The 20161-nt window shown below is 42.0% G+C and overlaps 1 protein-coding gene across 4 annotated transcripts in view; it reads left to right on the top strand.

Moving 5' to 3' along the window:
• The window catches only part of NLGN3 (neuroligin 3), a 160773-nt gene that overhangs the window by 136742 nt on the left and 3870 nt on the right, over positions 1 to 20161 (top strand). For all 4 annotated transcript variants that reach the window (XM_073556159.1, XM_073556157.1, XM_073556160.1 and 1 more), the window contains 2 exons: positions 105 to 254; positions 14340 to 14525. In XM_073556159.1, the coding sequence (XP_073412260.1) occupies positions 105 to 254; positions 14340 to 14525 (336 nt within the window). The remainder of the gene's footprint in view (positions 1 to 104; positions 255 to 14339; positions 14526 to 20161) is intronic.

Raw genomic sequence — 20161 nt, 5'->3', positions numbered from 1 at the left:
GTTCCTTGGTTCTTCATATGAAAGCTAACCTGACCTAAGAGATTTTTTTTCTACTAACTCAGTAACTTTTTCAAGCTCCATTATTTTTATTTCTCCCTTTGCAGATATCCGGGACACAGGCGCCAAACCAGTCATGGTGTACATCCACGGAGGGTCCTACATGGAGGGCAGCGGCAATATGATTGATGGAAGTGTACTGGCCAGCTATGGCACCGTCATAGTCATCACCTTAAACTATCGTGTGGGAGTTCTGGGTTGGTGACTATTTATCTCATCTTCACGCTCTCTTTGTATCTTTTTTCTTTACCTTCCCTGTACCTTCTTTCCAAATATGCCTTTAGCTTTATGCATATGTAATTGTTGAATAAAATGCAGTAATTAATAAGTCCATTTATTTGTCATCCTCAGGGCACCATCAAAGATAATGGGTTTCCCGAAGCATTTAATATTAAAATTATGAGTTAGTAATGGGGAGCTCATTTCATCAATTTACTGCCCCCCCCCCCTCCTAGCTTTTTCATTACTTTCCTCCCTGTTTTTTCCAAATTAAGATTTTTTTTTTCTTATTTTTTTTTCTTATTCAACATGTTAGGTGTCCTGGTGTCAAGTTGTTATTCTGTAATGTACGGCAAAAGGCTTGCCGTGCAGTGCTCAACGTCTAATTATGTGTTTTATCCTGGATACCCTGCTGCAAAAGTAATGACGGTCCATATTGCCTTCAGGCTACCAATACATCTCGGCTGTGCAAGTGTGGATATTTTTTTATTTTTTTTATTTTCCATCAAGCATTTCTTACTTTTCATCAAAAATTGTGTATACGTTGCCATTTTGGTAACAATTTTCCTACTGCCAGAGGAGCCTGCAGCTGCAGTATGGGGGAGGCAGATGTCTTAGAAAGCAGGACTCCCCATAGATATGGGGTTTTATATGGTTTATTACTATCTCTACCTTCCTTATTGCTTATTACACAACAAAACCGGCTTTATTAGTCCCTGTGGTCACAGGATAAATCTTGTGATCCTTGACTACCCAGCAGGAGTCCAGCAGACTTGATAGACTCATAACTTATCACCCGTCTACAGAATCTGTGATAAATGGCTGATTACTGGGGTCTAAATGATGGAGACTCCACCATTCATAAAATAAGGGTCCAGTGTACCCAGTTTGAATGGCGCAGCAGTGGCACTCTATTTAATGACTATCGGATTTATTTTAACACAGATGCAAGACTTTAGTTCTCACGATGAAAACTTGTAAAAATGAGTGTATTTGGCACACTTCTTCCAAATATCACAAACTTCTTTAATTCAAACAATTTATATGTTGACAGACGCATTTCAGGGTTGTACAGATCTCTTCACCAGAACAATTTATCATGCAAATATTATGGGAGTAAGAAACCTTTACATATCCAAAATTTCGCCAGAATAGGAGACCACCAAGATGACTTGTGTCTGGGACTCTACCCTCAAAAAGATTCACTAAAAAATGTATTCGTGTATGAGTTACATTTATCTTTCCGATATTACCTAACTACCATGGTTAGGTGCCATACTGGGAACCTTGTTATATGTAGGAGTAATATTAAGTGGTTTAAAAGGCTCTATAGGATAATAACAGAATGCCTTGGGTGACAAAAAAACCCACTAGTGGATGGTGATGTTTTGTGTCGGTGTGTGTATAAACCAAAAAATAGAGATCTACATTAAACAGCTGCTATGGAGGCCTAAAAGGGTCAAAGAACCTAGGAAGTGTCACGATGACCCGTCCTGTGTGACGCGACCCGCAGGCCGGTAACTAAAACAACAAGACGCGGCACGTGATGCTGTCCTGTTTGACACGGCCCGCAGGCCGGTAACTAAAACAACAAGACATGGGGAAAGGGGAAACAGTTACAACGGTGGGCCCTGCGATAGGTAAAGGGGACATGGAGACCTCCTGCACTCCCCTTAGTCAGTGTCCCTAACGCTCCTAACGTTCCCTATGCCGGTTCCGCATCGGGCGCCGATCAGGAACATGTTGCCCTAGCACACCCTACACCTATCCCTTGCTAGGGAGCTGGGTGGCGCAGGCACTGGCCCCACCGCTGTGCTAATACACACTAAGGAAAAACACAAACAGGGAAATACCACTTAGCTTTACTCTGTTGCACTTGCTCCTGGCAACAGAGTCCACCACCAGAATGCAGCTCTCCTCCTGAATCGCTGCCACAAAGCTCTGTCAGAGCTACAAGGAAATCACCTATGACTCCTTCCACACCAGGGCTAAGATAGTGCTGCAGGGAAAGCTCTCCAGCTCCTTCCTCCACCAAGGATGGTTGAAATGAACACTATCACCAACCCTGATTGCAACACCTGTGACTTTTATAGCAGAGCCAGAGCAATCACACCTGCATTATAATCATGTGCACTTAACTAAAGAAACCAGAGTGCACCACCACCAGGGGCAAACTTAGAACAAACGACACCACCGTGCAATAATCCTAATGGCCACCGGGGGCAAAAACCAAACTTAAGCACAGCTTAAGAAAAAAAAAAGGTTACCTGTGCTCTTTATCAGTCCTGATCCAGCATGGATCATGACAGGAAGGCGTGCGATGGCTACTAAGCTCAATCATAGCGGAATGTGGAATCTATATTTCCTTCTAAACTGTCCTAAGAAAACTGTGAAGACTTGGTCCTATCTCATTTCCAGTAAGTGTATATATTGAAGTTATATTAAAATACAAATCTCAAATAATAGTTAAGTGTGTAAGAATGTTTGGAGAATTTAGGCCTGGTTGCCTATGTAATACCACTATGGAAATCCTCTAACGATATACACATGGTTTGTGCAGTATGGAGTGAAGATATTTAGTTCACAAACGTGAGAATATGGGGGGGACAACTAATTTTTTAGCTGTTAGGCTATGTGCCCACGTAGCGATTTTTAAGCGTTTTTGCCGCGATTTTCGGCGCGAAAACGCTTAAAAATCTTGTACAGAACGCCCCCCATGCATTCCTATGGCATTCCGCACATGCTGTGCTAATGCTGCGCTTTTTTCCGTGGCGGAATCGCATCGCGGAAAAAATCGCAGCATGCTCATTCTTTTGTGCGGAATCGCAAAGAATTGCCGCGATTCCGCACCCATAGGAATGCATGAGAATCGCTGACTTCCCGCATGTGGCTATGCGCACCATGCGGGAAGTTAAGCGTCTCATGTGCGGTTGGTACCCACGGTGTGGAGGAGAGGAGACTGTCCTCCAGGCCCTGGGTACCATACCCCTGTAAAAAAAAGAATAAAAAATAAAAAATCGGGGTATATTTACCTTCCGATGTCCCGCGCTGCATTCCCGTTCTAGCGTTCCCAGTAATGCCTTGCGGCAAGGCCCTGTAATGACGTAGTCTTGCGTGACTCTAGCGGTCTCGCGAGATCGCTATAGCAACGCGAGACTACGTCATCACAGGTCTCGCAAGGCATTACTGGGAACGCTGAGGCCCGGAAATGCAGCGCGGGACGCCGGAAGGTAAATATACCCCGATTTTTTTTAACATCCTATCTTTTACTATTGATGCTGCATAGGTGGCCTCAATAGTAAAAACCTGGTCACACTTGTCAAACACTATGTTTGACGAGTGTGACCAACCTGTCAATCACTTTCCAAGCGATGCTTCAAATCGCTTGGAAAGTGCTTGAATATCGCACTCGAAAATCGCGGCAAAATCGCAATCATAATTGCGGTAAAATCGCGGTGAAATCGCGCAGAAAAAAACGCGCGATTTCTGGTAAGGAGTCCGGTTTTTAGTGAGCGTTTTAAAACGCTACGTCGGCACATAGCCTTAATCTCACTTTCCTATTCTAGTTGGATACTATGACCTAGTGATAACTGCTATCCATGGACATGTAGTGGTAATGTAAAGGAATAATAAATAATGAGTACAAAGTCTTCCTAGTTCCCAGTTAAATATTAATTAAGCAACTAATTCTGGAGTATAATGAAACATAAAAAATAAATGATAGATAAGAATGGATCTGGAGATTACATGGATTCTAATACTTGTGATTATATAGGATATATCTTAGGTGGTGTTCAGCATTATACAGGGTAGAGTCCAATAAATATACTACTGGTTGGGTATTACTATACGACCTAAAGCAGATGAAAGTACAAGAATACAATAATGACCATTTCAATAGATAAATATGTAGATTTTGTAGATCATATAATTAGTTTGGGATTTACATTCAGTCACTCAAGAATTAAAGTTTTCCATTTATATCTAGAATATCTCTCTTTTCTTCAGTGTGTCAAAACAGTTGTAAGTATTGTCCATGGATTCAGGTAATGTAAGAGTATCAAAGTTGTTCCTACAGTCATATGTTAAAGTTTGGGCACCCCTATTAATGTTAACCTTTTCTCTTTATAACAATTTTGGTTTTTGCAACAGCTATTTCAGTTTCATATATCTAATAACTGATGGACTCAGTTATATTTCTGGATACAAATAAGGTTTATTGTACTAACAGAAAATGTGCAATCTGCATTTAAACAAAATTTGACCGGTGCAAAAGTATGGGCACCCTTATCATTTTCTTGATTTGAACACACATAACTACTTTTTACTGACTTCCTGAAGCACTAAATTGGTTTTGTAACCTCATTGAGCTTTGAACTTCATAGCCAGGTGTATCAAATCATGAGAAAAGGTATTTAAGGTGGCCACTTGCAAGTAGTTCTCCTATTTGATTCTCCTATGAAGAGTGGCATCATGGGCTCCTCAAAACAACTCTCAAATGATCTGAAAACAAAGATTATTCAACATAGCTTTTCAGGGGAAGGATACAAAAAGTTGTCTCAGAGATTTAACCTGTCAGTTTCCACTGTGAGGAACATAGTAAGGAAATGGAAGAACACAGGTACAGTTCTTGTTAAGCCCAGAAGTGGCAGGCCAAGAAAAATATCAGAAAGGCAGAGAAGAAGAATGGTGAGAACAGTCAAGGACAATCCACAGACCACCTGCAGCATCATCTTGCTGCAGATGGTGTCACTGTGCATCGGTCAACAGTACAGTGCACTTTGCACAAGGAGAAGCTGTATGGGAGAGTGATGCGAAAGATGCCGTTTCTGCAAGTACGCCACAAACAGAGTCGCCTGAGGTATGCAAATGCACATTTGGACAAGCCTGTTACATTTTGAAAGAAGGTCCTGTGGACTGATGAAACAAAGATTGAGTTGTTTGGTCATACAAAAAGGCGTTATGCATGGAGGCTAAAAAACACAGCATTCCAAGAAAAACACTTGCTACCCACAGTAAAATTTGGTGGAGGTTCTATCATGCTTTGGGGCTGTGTGGCCAATGCCGGCATCGGGAATCTTGTTAAAGTTGAGGGTCGCATGGATTCAACTCAGTATCAGCAGATTCTTGACAATAATGTGCAAGAATCAGTGACGAAGTTGAAGTTACGCAGGGGATGGATATTTCAGCAAGACAATTATCCAAAACACCGCTCCAAATCTACTCAGGCATTCATGCAGAGGAACAATTACAATGTTCTGGAATGGCCATCCCAGTCCCCAGACCAGAATATCATTGAACATCTGTGGGATGATTTGAAGCGGGCTGTCCATGCTCGGCGACCATCAAACTTAACTGAACTGGAATTGTTTTGTAAACAGGAATGGTCACACATACCTTCATCCAGGATCCAGGAACTCATTAATAGCTACAGGAAGCGACGAGAGGCTGTTATTTTTGCAAAAGGAGGATCTATGAAATATTTATGTCACTTTTATGTTGCGGTGCCCATACTTTTGCACCAGTCAAATTTTGTTTAAATGCAGATTGCACATTTTCTGTTAGTACGATAAACCTCATTTGAATCCAGAAATATAACTGAGTCCATCAATTATTAGATATATGAAACTGAAATAGCTGTTGCAAGAACCAAAATTGTTATAAAGAAAAAAGGTTAACATGAATAGGGGTGCCCAAGCTTTAACATTTGACTGTATGTGTGAAGATGCGGTGTATCGAGAGACCATGCTTTTTTAAATTCTTTAACATTAGACCTATGTGTACGTGGCTGTGGAGTGGTGGTTTGGTATGTCCAGTATTATTTCCCACGCTCATAATCCACTAGATACACCACGTAGCTGGACTAGCAGTTTAGAGGATTCTTCTGTTGTGGATGATTTAAGTGTTTTTTTGATGATTACTCTTCTTACAGGATGTACATTATTTACTCTATTACAGATGTAACATATCTACTAGTTGTCTTAAATACTTACATAATGACTACAACATTTTCCTAGTGTCACATAAGCACTAATTTGTCCTTTGTGTTACCACTTAATTTTCATGGATAGTAGTCTTCATTAGTTCATAGCATCCAGCTAGAATACAGTCTTGCGATTGACAACATTAGGATTAGATGCGCCCTGTCTTCCACCATATGTGTTTGCTAAATATGTATCAATTCCATACTGCACAGTCCATAACTGTATCTGTTCGATGACTTCCATGGTGGTATTGCTTAGCTAATCAGGCAAAAATTCTCCAAATACTCTTAGAAAATATGCACTTAACTATTATTTGAGGGTTGTATTTTAATATGTATTTTAATATGACTTCGTGTACATACTTACCGGACACGAGAAGACCGAGGCGTCAGTTTCCTTCAGACTGTTTAGAAGATAATATAGATCCCACATAACGCTATCAGCGAGCTTAGTAGCCACCACATATTTCCTGGGGTCGCGCGGCGATCACACACCTTGCTAGGTTCTTTGACACTCTTGGATTCTGTAGCTGATATTTACCTTAATTTGCTATATCAGACAAGTCTTTGATTTATTTTTCCATGCATTGTTATGACTTTCACAATGTCACCATTCATCTACTGGTGGCCATATTTGAAGTGGTCACCCAGAGTAGTCTGTTATTAATTTTCTAGAGCCTTTTTAACCATTCAATATTGTTCCTAAATATACTGAGGTTACTGGTATGCTACCTAGCCATAGACACTAAGTAAGACCTGCAAGATAAATGTTTTTTTGATCTATAACTTAGTTGTATTTTTATGAATATATGGTTTATATATATTAATTTTCTCTTCTTTTTTTTTTTTTGGGGGGGGGGGTTGTTGACCTCCAGTCATATGTGATCCTGGTGGTGTCCTATTTTGGTGTAGTTTTTAATATATTGTTGTTAATTATTGCCGCATCATTTAAATGATAAATAGTCCTGATGAAGGGGTCTGTACATTCTTGTAATGTGTCAACTGTTATATTTCACTAAACAAACCTTTTGAATTAAGGAAGAAGTAATATTTACTGCCCAAGGGAATAAACCCTTGTTTCTATCTTATTCTAACTGCGGAGCAGAGTCGATCCCAGGAGAGGGCTGACACCGCCAGATTCTGTGGGAAGCTGATCAATGTGTTGCATCCCCTACACAATACTAGAAGGGAAATGGGTTGTTGAGGGAGATCCACATAAACTCTCGATTTCAAGATAAAGGTCTTTTCCCACAAAAAAGACTCATTTTAATCATTGGATCTTGGAAGAATAATAATTTCCACAATTGGATGTGTTTAAATAAAATGTTCCTGTGCTGAGATAATCTTATAAATGTGTCCGTGCCGTGTACTCTGTAATGGCTGTGTCTGACCGTACAGGAACATAGTCTGATCATATCACATCTCCTGGGGGAAGGGGGGATATACAGACAGGACAGCAAGAGATCACAAATGATCCTTTTTTTTAGGTAAAACATGTTTTAACCCCTTAATGTCCATTGACGTGCACAGTCCGTCATGGGCGGTTGTAACTTACAGCACCAGGACCGACTGTGCACGTCATGGCTTTGAACTGCAGTGACAGTTCAGTGCCGACAGCTGTCTATGACATCTGACAGGCACGGCAAGAGGTGCAGGGACTCTTGCAGTCGGTCCCTGCACCCCAAGCACTGTGACTGGTTAGTCAATCTGACCGACCAAACACAGCAGCAATCGGGCAGGAGAGGCTGAAATTTCAGCCTCTCCTGCCCGATCTGTGCAGGAGCTCAGCACTGCAGTGGCTGAGCTTCTGCACTGACAGCTAAGAGCGGCGTCCTCGCGCTTGATCACAGCTTTAAGGGGGGGAGGCAGAGGGTAGGGGGCTCCCTCTGCCTCAGGTCAGCGTTCCCGCGATTTAATCGCGGGTCCCGACCTGTGCCATGATGACCCGGAGGTGTCATGGCAACCTCCGGGTCATCCACCTACAGAAAGCTGCAGAGACCATGCTCACATCATGGTGTCTGCAGCTTTCAGCATAGGTATAGTGCATTACAATGCTGGAGCATTGTAATGTATTATACCTAAAGTGAAAGTCCCATAAAGGGACAAGGTAAAAAAAACACTTTTTAAAAAAATATGTAAAAAAAATATTAAAAAATAATGAAAAATAATTTAAAAATAATCCCCTAAAAATACACATTTTTATGTAAAATAAAATAAACAAAAAAATACACGTTTCGTATTGCCACGTCTGTAAAAATCCCATCTATAAAAGCGCCAACCTGGTTAACCCTTTCAGTGAACGCCGTAAAAAAAAAACACAAAAAAGTAGCAAATTATACTTTTTCCAAGCGGTATCATCATACCACTTGGAAAAAGTGCAATAACACGCGATCAAAAAGACGGATGTAAATAAACATGGTACCGCTGAAAACGACATCTTATCCCGCAAAAAACGAGCCGTCATCAGCGGAAAAATAAAAAAGTTATAGCTCGCAGAATAAAGTGATGCAAAAATAATTATTTTTTCTATAAAAGTTTTTATTGTGTAAAAAACATCAAAACATAAAAAAACAATTTTAAATGAGGTATTGCTGTAATCGTAGTGACCCGAAGAATAAAGCTGCTATACTAATTTTACCACACGCGGAACGATGAAAAAACAATTCCTGAATTGCTAGTTTTTGTGTTCATTCTGCTTCCACAAAAATCTTAATAGAAAGCGATCAAAAAACGTTATGTGCCCGAAAATGGTACCAATAAAAACGTCAGCTCGTCCCACAAAAAACAAGCCCGCACATGACTGTCGGCCGGAATATGGAAAAATTATAGCTCTCAAAATGCCGCGATGTAAAAATTTCATACAAAAAATTCTTCCAAAAAAAGTGTCTTATAGTATGTGACAGAAGCTAAACACGAAAAAAGGATATAAATCTGGTATCACTGCAATCGCACCGACTCGAATAAAGTCGCCATATCACTAATACCGCACAAGGAACGGCGTAAAAAATAAAACCAATTCTTCACCTTTTGTGGATTTGTGCATTCTGCCTCCCAAGGATCGCAGTAAGGCAATCACAGTGGTTCCCCCCCACATATGGGGTATCGGTGTACTCAGGACAAATTGCACAACAACTTTTGGGGTCCTGTTAAAATATGATTATTTTATTTTCACGGCTCTACGTTATAAACTTCTGTGAAGCACTTGGGGGTTCAAAGTGCTCACCATACATCTAGATAAGCTCCTTGGGGGGTCTAGTTTCCAAAATGGGGTCACTTATGGGGAGTTTCCACTGTTTAGGTACATCAGGGGCTCTCCAAACATGACATGGCATCCAATCTCAATTCCAGCCCATTTCGCTTTGAAAAAGTCAAACGGCGCTCCTTCCCTTCTGAGCTCTACCATGCGCCCAAACAGTGGTTTACCCCCACATATGGGGTATCGGCGTACTCAGGACAAATTGCACAACAACTTTTGGGGTCCTGTTACCCTTGGGCAAATAAAAATTGGGGGTGAAAAGATCATTTTTGTGGAAAAAATATGATATTTTAATTTTACAGCTCTACGTTATAACCTTCTGTGAAGCCCTTGGGGTTCAAAGTGCTCACCACACATTTAGATAAGTTCCTTAGGGGGTCTAGTTTCCAAAATGGGGTCACTTATGTGGGGTTTCCACTGTTTAGGTACATCAGGGGCTCTCCAAACGCAACATGGCGTCCGCTCTCGATTCCAGCCAATTTGACATTCAAAATCTCAAGTGATGCTTCTTCCCTTCTGAGCACTGCCGTGCGCCTAAAGATTGGTCTTCCTCCACACATGGAGTATCAGTGTACTCAGGAGAAATTGCACAACAGATATTGTGGTTCATTTTCTCCTGAAACCCTTGACAAAATAAAACAAAATTGTGTCCAAAGATAAGTTTTGGGGAAAAAAAGTTAAATGTTCATTTTTTCCTTCCACATTGCTTCAATTCTTGTGTAGTACCTAAAGGGTTAATAAACTTCTTGACTGTGGTTTTGAACACCTTGAGGGGTGCAGTTTTTAGAATGGTGTCGCTTTTGGCTATTTTCTGTCATATTGACTCCTCCAAGTGACTTCAGATGTGAGGTGGTCCCTAAAAAAATGTTTTTGTAAATTTTGTTGTATAAATGAGAAATCGCTGGTCAACTTTTAACCCTTATAACTTCCGAATAAAAAAAAAATTTGGTTCCAAAATTGTGCTAATGTAAAGTGGGAAATATTATTTATTAACTATTTTTGTGACATATCTCTCTGATTTAAGGGCATAAAAATTAAAAGTTTGAAAATTGCAAAATTTTTACATTTTTTGCCATACTTCCGTTTTTTTCATAAATAAACACAAGTCATATCAAAGAAATTTTACCACTAACATAAAGTTTAATATGTCACGAAAAAACATTCTCAGAATCAGCAGGATCCGTTGAAGCGTTCCAGAGTTATAAGCACATAAAGTGACAGTGGTCTGATTTAAAAATTAAGGCCTGGTCTTTAAAATACAAAATGGCTTGGTCGTTAAGGGGTGAAACAGGCAGTGAAATGTCTTACCTCACAGAAACCAGCAGCTGCAATCCCATGCTGTAATGTATGTATACTCTTTTTCTCACCACCACCACCACCCCACTCCTCCACCTCACACTCAGGAGATGTGGTATGATCAATCCATCTTCCTGCACAGTCAGACACGGCCATTACACAGTACACAGCAGGGGCACATTTATAAGATTATCTCAGCACAGGAACATTTTATTTTTTAAACACATCCAATTGTGATAGTTATTATACAAAGATCTATTGATTAAATGTTCTTGGTTTGTAGGAGAAACCCTTTTATGAAATTGCCCTATTAGGTGCTTTCTTTTTTAGAGACACTCTACAACAGGGGTGGGCAATTAATTTTCCCAAGGGGCCATATGACAGACCATGATTGTTGTGGAGGGCCGAACCAATAGCTTGAAATTAATTCTACTCAATATTAATTTATTAATATTAATTGTATCACTTAATATTGAGCAGAATTAAGCATGTTGACACCCCCCTATATATCTTTGAACCCAAGTACAGCCCCTTCTGTATATCATATGAACCCCCCAGCCCCTTATATACAGCATGAGCCTCACACAGTCTCCCATATACAGCATGAGCTTCAAACAGCCTCCCCCATATGCATGAGCCCCAAACAGCCCCCCCATATACAGCATGAGCCTCACACAGCCTCCCTATATACAGCATAAGCCCAGCACAGCCTTCCTATATACAGCATGAGCCACACACAGCCTCCCATTGTACAGCATGAGCCCCCACACAGCCTTCAATTGTACATCATGAGCCCCACACAGCCTCCTCATATACTGCATGAGCCCAACACAGCCTCCCTATATACTGCATTAAAAAAAACACAAATAATTCCAGAATTGCTGTTTTATGTTCATTCTGTCTTCCAAAAAACTGAATAGAAAGTGATCAAAAAATGTCATGTGCCCGAAAACGTTACCAATAAAAACGTCAACTTGTCCTGCAAAAGAACAAGCCATCGCGTTACTGTCGGCTGAAATATGGAAAAATTATAGCTTTCAAAATTCTGCTATCCAGAAACTTTGTTTTGCAAAAAAAAAGTGGCTTTCAGTGTGTGACAGCAGGCAAACGGAACTAAAACCAATATAAATCTGATATTTCTGTTATCACACTGACACAAAGAATAAAGTTGTCTAATCAATTATACCTCACAAGGAACAGCGTAAAAAATAAATAAAACCATTTCTTCACTTGCTGTTGATTTTTTTCATTCTACCTCCCAAAGATCACAGTAAGGCTCGGCTCACACACCTGCATTTCCGTGTAAATTTCTGAAATACGTGATTCAGACGGAACTCCCGATGGAAGATTCCCTATAATCAGGCAGATGAAGTCACTGCGGATGCTGTCTGTCCTACGATCCGATGGTGGCTGTTTTTTAAAGTGTGCATAAAAGCGCAATCCGCCACAGATTTGTGCACATCTGAAAAGAAGGACACTGCTGAACAGAGCCCAGACGGAGTCCAGAGTAACTCTGCTGCCTCATTATAGTGATTGGATCCCTCAGGGTTTTCATGTGAATCACGGCACTCGGAGATTTAGATGGAAACCCCGATGTAAGTGCTCAGCGTAGAAAGCAGGATAAATGTGATCCAAAATGTTATATAAGATGCTCCCAATTAAAGCAAGTCTGCACTCAGGTCCGTCATCTGTCATTGGAAATATAGGGGACTTCCACGCTTACTAGTAGTACAAAGGCTCTGGAAAATCACTATAGCTTTTCGTCCCCCCAACCCCCCCAAAAAAAAGAAAATCCCACAATTCTCTGCTCCAAATGCTCCTTTCCCTTCTGAGCCCCATAGTGTGCCTAAACCACCGTTAGCATAGACATTTGGAATTCTGTAGTGATGAAATCACACTTAATTTACAGATGCGTGTCTCCAGAAACATGAGCTGGGCACAATGTATGAGCACTACACTGGCAGATTTGCAATTTTCATTCAGCAATATTCACTGCTGCTTGTTTCTGGAAATCACCCATGGAGTCAAAATAGTCTCTAAATCTGTAGATAAATTCCCAGAGGGGTGTAATTTCCAAAGCAGGGTCACTTGAAAGGGGATTCTGCTCTTCTGGCACTTTGCGGCTCAGTATATGGAGCACGCAAATTATTCTACAATAATTTATTCTCCAAGAGTCAAATAACGCTCCTTCCCTCCAGAGCCTTGCCGTGTGGCTAATCAGTACTATACAGCCACATAAAGAGTATGGCCACGTTCCTCAGAAAATGCGTGACACATTTTGGTGCCATTTTTACCCATTTCTCCATGTGATCATGTAAAATCTGGGCCTAAAACAACATTTTTGTGTGAAAAATGTAATTATTTTTTATTTCCTGCCCAATGGTGTAAGTTTCTGTGACACACGTGGTGTCAATACGATCACTGCAACCCTAGATTAATTTATTGAGAGGTGAAGTTTGTAAAATGACATCACTTATGGGGGGTGTTTGCTGTTCTGGCACTTCAGGACCTCTGCCAATATGACATGGCGCCCTCAAATCATTCAAGCAAAATGTGCATTACAATTGGCGCTCCTTTCCTTCGGAGCTTTGCATGGTGCCTTAAAAGTAATTTTCGACCACATATGAGGTATTGGAGTACTCAGGTGAAATTGCATAACATATTTTGTGGTCTATTTTCTCCTATTATTCCTTTTGAAAATTGAAAACTTGAGGCCAAAGTAACATTTTAGTATAAAAAAGGTAACATTTCCCATTGACTTAGCCCAGTGTTATTCAATTCTATGAATCGTTTGAGGGTTAAAAATGCTCACTACACCACTAGATGAATTCCTTAAGACATGTAGTTTCCAAAATGGGGTCACGGGTCACTTGTGGGGGTTTCTCCTGTTTTTGCATGTCAAGGACATTTGTAATCTGTTCTAGACAAAATTACACTCCAGATTTCAATTGGAGCTCTTTCCCTTCTGAGCCCTGCTGTGCGCCCAATCAGTAGTTTTCCTTCACATATGGGGTATCGGCATACTTAGGAAAAATTGCACAATACATTTTAAGAACTATTTTCTCCTGTTACCCTTGTGAAAAAAAAATTGGTGCTAAAGTAAAATTTTTGTGAAAAAGTAAAATGTTCATTTTTTCCTTCCACGTAGCATTAATTCCTATAAAGCACCTGAAGGGTTAATAAACTTCTTGAATGTGGTTTTGAGGACTTTGGTGCAGTCCTTAGAATGGTGTCACATTTGGGTTTGTTCTGTCATATAGTCCCCCCCAAAGTCATTTCAATGTGATGTGGTCCCAAAAAAAATGGTTTGTAAATTTTGTTGGAAAAATGAGAAATTGCTGATCAACTTTTAACCCCTCTAACTTTCTAACAAAAAAACTGTGTTTCAAAAATTGTGCTGATGTAAACTAGGCATGTTGTATATGTACATACATCAGTGTGTTTTTACTGCAAATTGGCTAACATATATCTGCTTAACACAAAGCTGCAAAGTTATCACTAACCACAATGCACTTATTATCTTCATAGGGTTCTTAAGTACTGGAGATCAAGCAGCTAAAGGAAATTATGGACTTCTTGATCAAATTCAGGCTCTTCGTTGGGTGAGCGAAAATGTGGCATTTTTTGGAGGTGACCCTCGCAGGATCACAGTGTTTGGCTCTGGCATTGGAGCCTCTTGCGTCAGTCTCCTCACCCTTTCTCATCACTCGGAAGGTATGTTGAATTTGCAGTGTCGTCCTGACATTATAGCAGGATTGTCGTGTGATCGTTCCTTAGTAGAATAATGTCTCTCTGTGTCTGTATTTACTCCATGAACACCATCCAGTAACCATCACACTTTGCCATTGATTCATGATTACACGGTGTAACTCCATGTCTGTATGTCTGTTCCACGACATTGAAGGTCTTTGGATCACCTGACATTATTCCATGATTCCATCACCAGATGCCTTTGTTTGGCCAACTGTTAAGGTACTGAAATGACCGAAAAAAAGAGAACCTTTATATTTTCAATATTATTCTATGCTCGATACCCTGAAAATCCTTCTGTTTTACTTTCATTGTTATATTAATTTCATTCTGTTACATTCTTCAATTGTATCTTCCTTTACTCATGTCCCCCATGGCCTTAAAGGGATTGAACAGGATTCGAAAATCATGGTTGCTTTCTTCTAGTAACAATGCCACTCATGTCCATGAGTTATATCTAGCATTGCAGCCCAGCTTTATTGACGTGAATGTGGTTGAGGTGCAATACGAAACGTAGTGTGGGAACAAGTTAAGCAGCCACAACCCCTGTAAAGGAAAACTCACAAAGCAAAATTGGCAGGGACACAAATGCACCAACCTCTTGGCTCACGAAGCGCTAGGCATAACACAATGTATTGGTTTTGCTCGGGAGGGTTTTCTTCCATATTTATAATTGTGTGTTCTCTTTGAAATACATTAGAGCTTCTGTGAACATACAGTGGGTACGGAAAGTATTCAGACCCCTTTAAATTTTTCACTCTGTTTTATTGCAACCATTTGGTAAAAAAAAAAGTTCATTTTTTTCTCATTAATGTACACTCTGCACCCCATCTTGACTGAAAAAAACAAATGTTGAAATTTTTGCAAATTTATTAAAGAAAAACTGAAATATCGCTTGGTCATAAGTATTCAGACCCTTTGCTCAGTATTGAGTAGAAGCACCCTTTTGATCTAGTACAGCTATGAGTCTTCTTGGGAATGATGCAAAAAGTTTTTCACACCTGGATTTGGAGATCGTCTGCCATTCTTCCTTGCAGATCCTCTCCAGTTCCATCAGGTTGGATGGTGAACGTTGGTGGACAGCCATTTTCAGGTCTCTCCAGAGATGCTCAATTGGGTTTAGGTCAGGGTTCTGGCTGGGCCAGTCAAGAATGGTCACAGAGTTGTTCTGAAGCCACTCCTTTGTTATTTTACCTGTGTGCTTAGGGTCATTATCTTGTTGGAAGGTGAACCTTCGGCCAAGTCTGAGGTCCAGAGCACTCTGGAAGAGGTTTCATCAGGTTCTCTGTAATTGGCCGCATTTATGTTTCCTTCAATTGCAAGCAGTCATCCAGTCCCTGCAGCTGGAAAACACCCCCATAAAATGATGCTGCCACCACCATGTTTCATTGTTGGGATTGTATTGGGCAGGTGACGAGCAGTGCCTGGTTTTCTCCACACATACCGCTTATAATTATCACCAAAAAGTTCTATCTTTGTCTCATCAGACCAGAGTGTGAAGATCTAGAGTTGTGGGTGTTAGTAATCACCTAGGCAGGTTAACGATGCAACAAGTTTTATTTGTATCCATACAAGCATTTCAGTAAGTCCAGGTAGATGACCCCAGTGTAATGCCCCCAGTCCACGGGATCAGCAACAAGTCAGTAAAAATAGTCCATGGGATAATTCCTAGGGGAATATAGATCTCACAACCGAAGCCCGAGAAAACTTAGTTCCAAGTTCGATAGTCCATTCATGGGTTCCAGGAGCGGCCTTAACTCTGCTCCTTACGCTTCAGATCCCCAGACACAACTGCACTCCCACATCAAGTCTCTCAACTCTACTCCCAACCCCCTAACCAATGTACATTGAATTCACAGCCAGTGAAGTCTCCGGCCAGTCTGGAGTGGTGTGAACCCAAGTGGCCCCCCTTCCGAGAGAAAGAAAGGCACATATTCCCCCACCAGATAAGGTCATTGCATGTAAATACAACATAAATTGAGATAACTAGTCATCTGTGCTGGGAAAGTATTTCAGTTCCTCACATTCCTCCCCCACTTTTCCAGCACGGCAAGTATTGGGCTCCAATTCATGAAATTGACTATCCTTCTTCTGACGACAATTACCAGAGTTCGTGGCTTCCTCAGTCTGTCTCGATAGTCCATCAGCATTGCCGTGGTCTCTCCCACACTGGCGGGAGGTTATTTGGCATGTCGAGGTCTTCTGATGCAGCGGGAATGAGTCCTTGGCTTCGGGTTGCGACACTGGTCCAGTGGCACACCAACCCTGCTCCTAAGTTGTTGCTCAGCAACACATCCACAGGTAGGTGTCGCACTACCCCCACATCCACCATTCTCTTGCTGTGTCCCCAGTCTAAATGTAGTCGGGCTGTCCAAATGTTCAGAGATTCTCCTCCAGCTACGTGGACTCGAATGTGCCCGGCATTCCCTGGCGAAGTGTCCCCTGCGTCCGCAGTTATTTTATCTTAATCCACCTCGCCCTGATGTGGGCCGTACTTGGGGTTTTGGGGGACCTCCCCCTCTTTTCTCGCTCCCAGCATTCCAGCCCCATTGCAGTACACTGTTCACAGGTTGGAAATGCTGATGACGTGGACGCGAATGGGCCCGGCATTCCCTGGCGAAGTGTCCCATGCGTCCACAGCTATGGCAGCTTAATCCCCCTCGCCCTGATGCTGGCCGTACTTGGGGTTTTTGGAGACCTCCCCCTCTTTGTAGAGTACGAAATCCTCGCAGTTCCTCCTCTCGCTGGACCATGGGTCTCACTGGCCTCTCGGGAAGCCCCTGTTCCTGACTTGCCAGAGCTGTTCTCCCACACCAGCCTGGATGATTGGCAGACCAATCATCAGCCAATCTTGCAGCCACCTCCAGACTCCGTGGTTTTCTATCCGCCACCCATTCCTTTATGTCACGTGGGAGCTTGGACATAAATTGCTCCCGCATGAATATATCCAAGACATGTTCAGCTTCCCGAGCTCCCAGTCCTTCGATCCACCGAGCACATGCTGTACGTAATGTGTTGGCAAACTCCCGGTGCGTATGTGCATTGGGCTTTTCAGTCTCCCGAAACTTCCTCCGGTAGGTTTCAGGTGTGACGGCATACCTCTCCAGTAATGCGCTGCGAATGGTAGCGTAACACCTCTGATCCCCAGAAGACAAGTTATTAAAAGCTTCTCTGGCTTTCCCGGTCAGGCCAACACTCAAGAATCTCGGCCAGTCCTCAATGGACACCTCATGAAGCAGGCAGAGGTTCTCAAATAATCGAAGATGGTCATCAATACTCGTGGTGTCTTCATTAAACTGTGGTATGTCCCGGTACCTCAGAGATGCGGGTCCCTCTCTCCCGTTATCCACTGTCATCTGCGCAGAGAGTGGTGGGGTTACGGCTATATGGACACCCAGATATTTGCTTATCACAGCCGCCCGTTCTCTTTCTGTGGCCCGCTCTCCTAGCGCAGCCAGCACCCGCCCCAACTCGGTCAATCGATCCTCTGCCATCGGAATGATTGCCCGCGGCTGTTGTCCGTCCACTGGGCTATCCTCTTCTACATCTGGACTGATCTCCTCCTGTGGGTGTTCTCGATCCCACTCGTCCAAGCGTTGTATTAGGGCCATCCGGTTGTCCGCCATCAACCACTCCAGCTCTCTCCCAGAGCAAAGGGCTCTCAGCTGCTCCTACTTGAGTCTCTTGTAGATGGAGTCTGCCATCTCTTCTGCCAAGTCACCATCAGTAACTTTCTCTGATACGCTGTTCAGAGATAGGTGATCCCACTGCTGCCACCACTTGTGAAGATCTAGAGTTGTGGGTGTTAGTAATCACCTAGGCAGGTTAACGATGCAACAAGTTTTATTTGTATCCATACAAGCATTTCAGTAAGTCCAGGTAGATGACCCCAATGTAATGCCCCCAGTCCACGGGATCAGCAACAAGTCAGTAAAAATAGTCCATGGGATAATTCCTAGGGGAATATAGATCTCACGACCGAAGCCCGAGAAAACTTAGTTCCAAGTTCGATAGTCTATTCATGGGTTCCAGGAGCGGCCTTAACTCTGCTCCTTTCGCTTCAGATCCCCAGACACAACTGCACTCCCACATCAAGTCTCTCAACTCTACTCCCAACCCCCTAACCAATGTACATTGAATTCACAGCCAGTGAAGTCTCCGGCCAGTCTGGAGTGGTGTGAACCCAAGTGGCCCCCCTGCCGAGAGAAAGAAAGGCACATATTCCCCCACCAGATAAGGTCATTGCATGTAAATACAACATAAATTGAGGTAACTAGTCATCTGTGCTGGGAAAGTATTTCAGTTCCTCACATTGAGAATCTTAGTTCTCATAGTCTGGGAGTCCTTCATGTGTTTTTTAGCAAACTATGCGGGCTTTCATATGTCTGGCAGTGAGGAGAGGCTTCCGTCAGGCCACTCTGCCATAAAGGCCCAACTGGTAGAGAGCTGCAGTGATAGTTGACTTTGTGGAACTTTTTCCCATCTCCCTACTGCATCTGTGAAGCTCAACCACAGTGATCTTGGGGTTCTTCTTTACCTCTGTCACAAAGGCTCTTCTGCCACGATTGCTCAGTTTGGTTGGACGGCCAGGTCTAGGAAGACTTCTGGTGGTCCCAAACTTCTTCCATTTAAAGATTATGGAGGCCTCTGTTCTCTTAGGAACCTTGTGAACTGCAGAAATTCTTTTGTAACCTTGGCCAGATGTGTGCCTTGCCACAATTCTGTCTCTGAGCTCCTTGGCCAGTTCCTTTGACCTCATGATTCTCATTTGGTCTGACATGCACTGTGAGCTTTGAGGTGTTATATTCACAGGTGTATGCCTTTACAAATCAAATCCTATCAGTTTAATTAAACACAGCTGAACTCCAATGAATGGGTAGAACCATCTCAAGGAGGATCACAAGGAAATGGACAGTATGTGACTTAAATATGAGTATCTGAGCAAAGGGTCTGAATACTTATGACCAGTTTTTCTTTTCTAATAAATTTGCAAAAATTTCTACATTTCTGGGTTTTTTTCAGTCAAGATGGGGTGCAGAGTGTACATTAATGAAAAAAAAGAACTTTTTTGAATTTACCAAATGTCTGCAATGAAACAGAGTGAAAAAATTAAAGGGGTCTGAATACTTTACGTACCCACTGTATCTGCACCTGAAGAATCATGTGTCCCCTTTGCCTCCTTAGTTTTATGGCAGCCTGTCATTTGGAAACTATTATCTACTGGCTGTGGTAAAGATGCCGCCTACAGACTAATCAGATTAGGAAAATCACAGTTTCTCATTCCTCCTTGTATGAAACTCAGTGTTTTTTCTATGGTTATATAGAAAAATTGTATGAAAGAAATTCCCTCTGGGCTAGTGAAGTATTGTTCCAAAGTGGAGCTACCGTTTGTGTTGAATTTGGTTTGTGATAAAGTGGTGTATATATGAATGCAATCTTCCTGCTATCAGCAATATCATACCATCCATTTTTAACCTTTGCTCCCCCTTACTTTCCAACTCGCTCTCTTCCTCTTCTCTGATTCCATTCATTTTACTCCATCTCCCCTATTTAGAAAGATCCCCTTGTGCTGTGTTTCTTCCCTGGCACACACTGAGACC

Source organism: Dendrobates tinctorius, unplaced genomic scaffold, assembly GCF_039654945.1.
Source record: "Dendrobates tinctorius isolate UK_male_01 unplaced genomic scaffold, ASM3965494v1 ptg000231l, whole genome shotgun sequence".
Lineage (NCBI taxonomy): Eukaryota > Metazoa > Chordata > Amphibia > Anura > Dendrobatidae > Dendrobates > Dendrobates tinctorius.
Note: the sequence above shows the minus strand (reverse complement) of the source record. Positions and strands in the feature narration are given on the sequence as shown.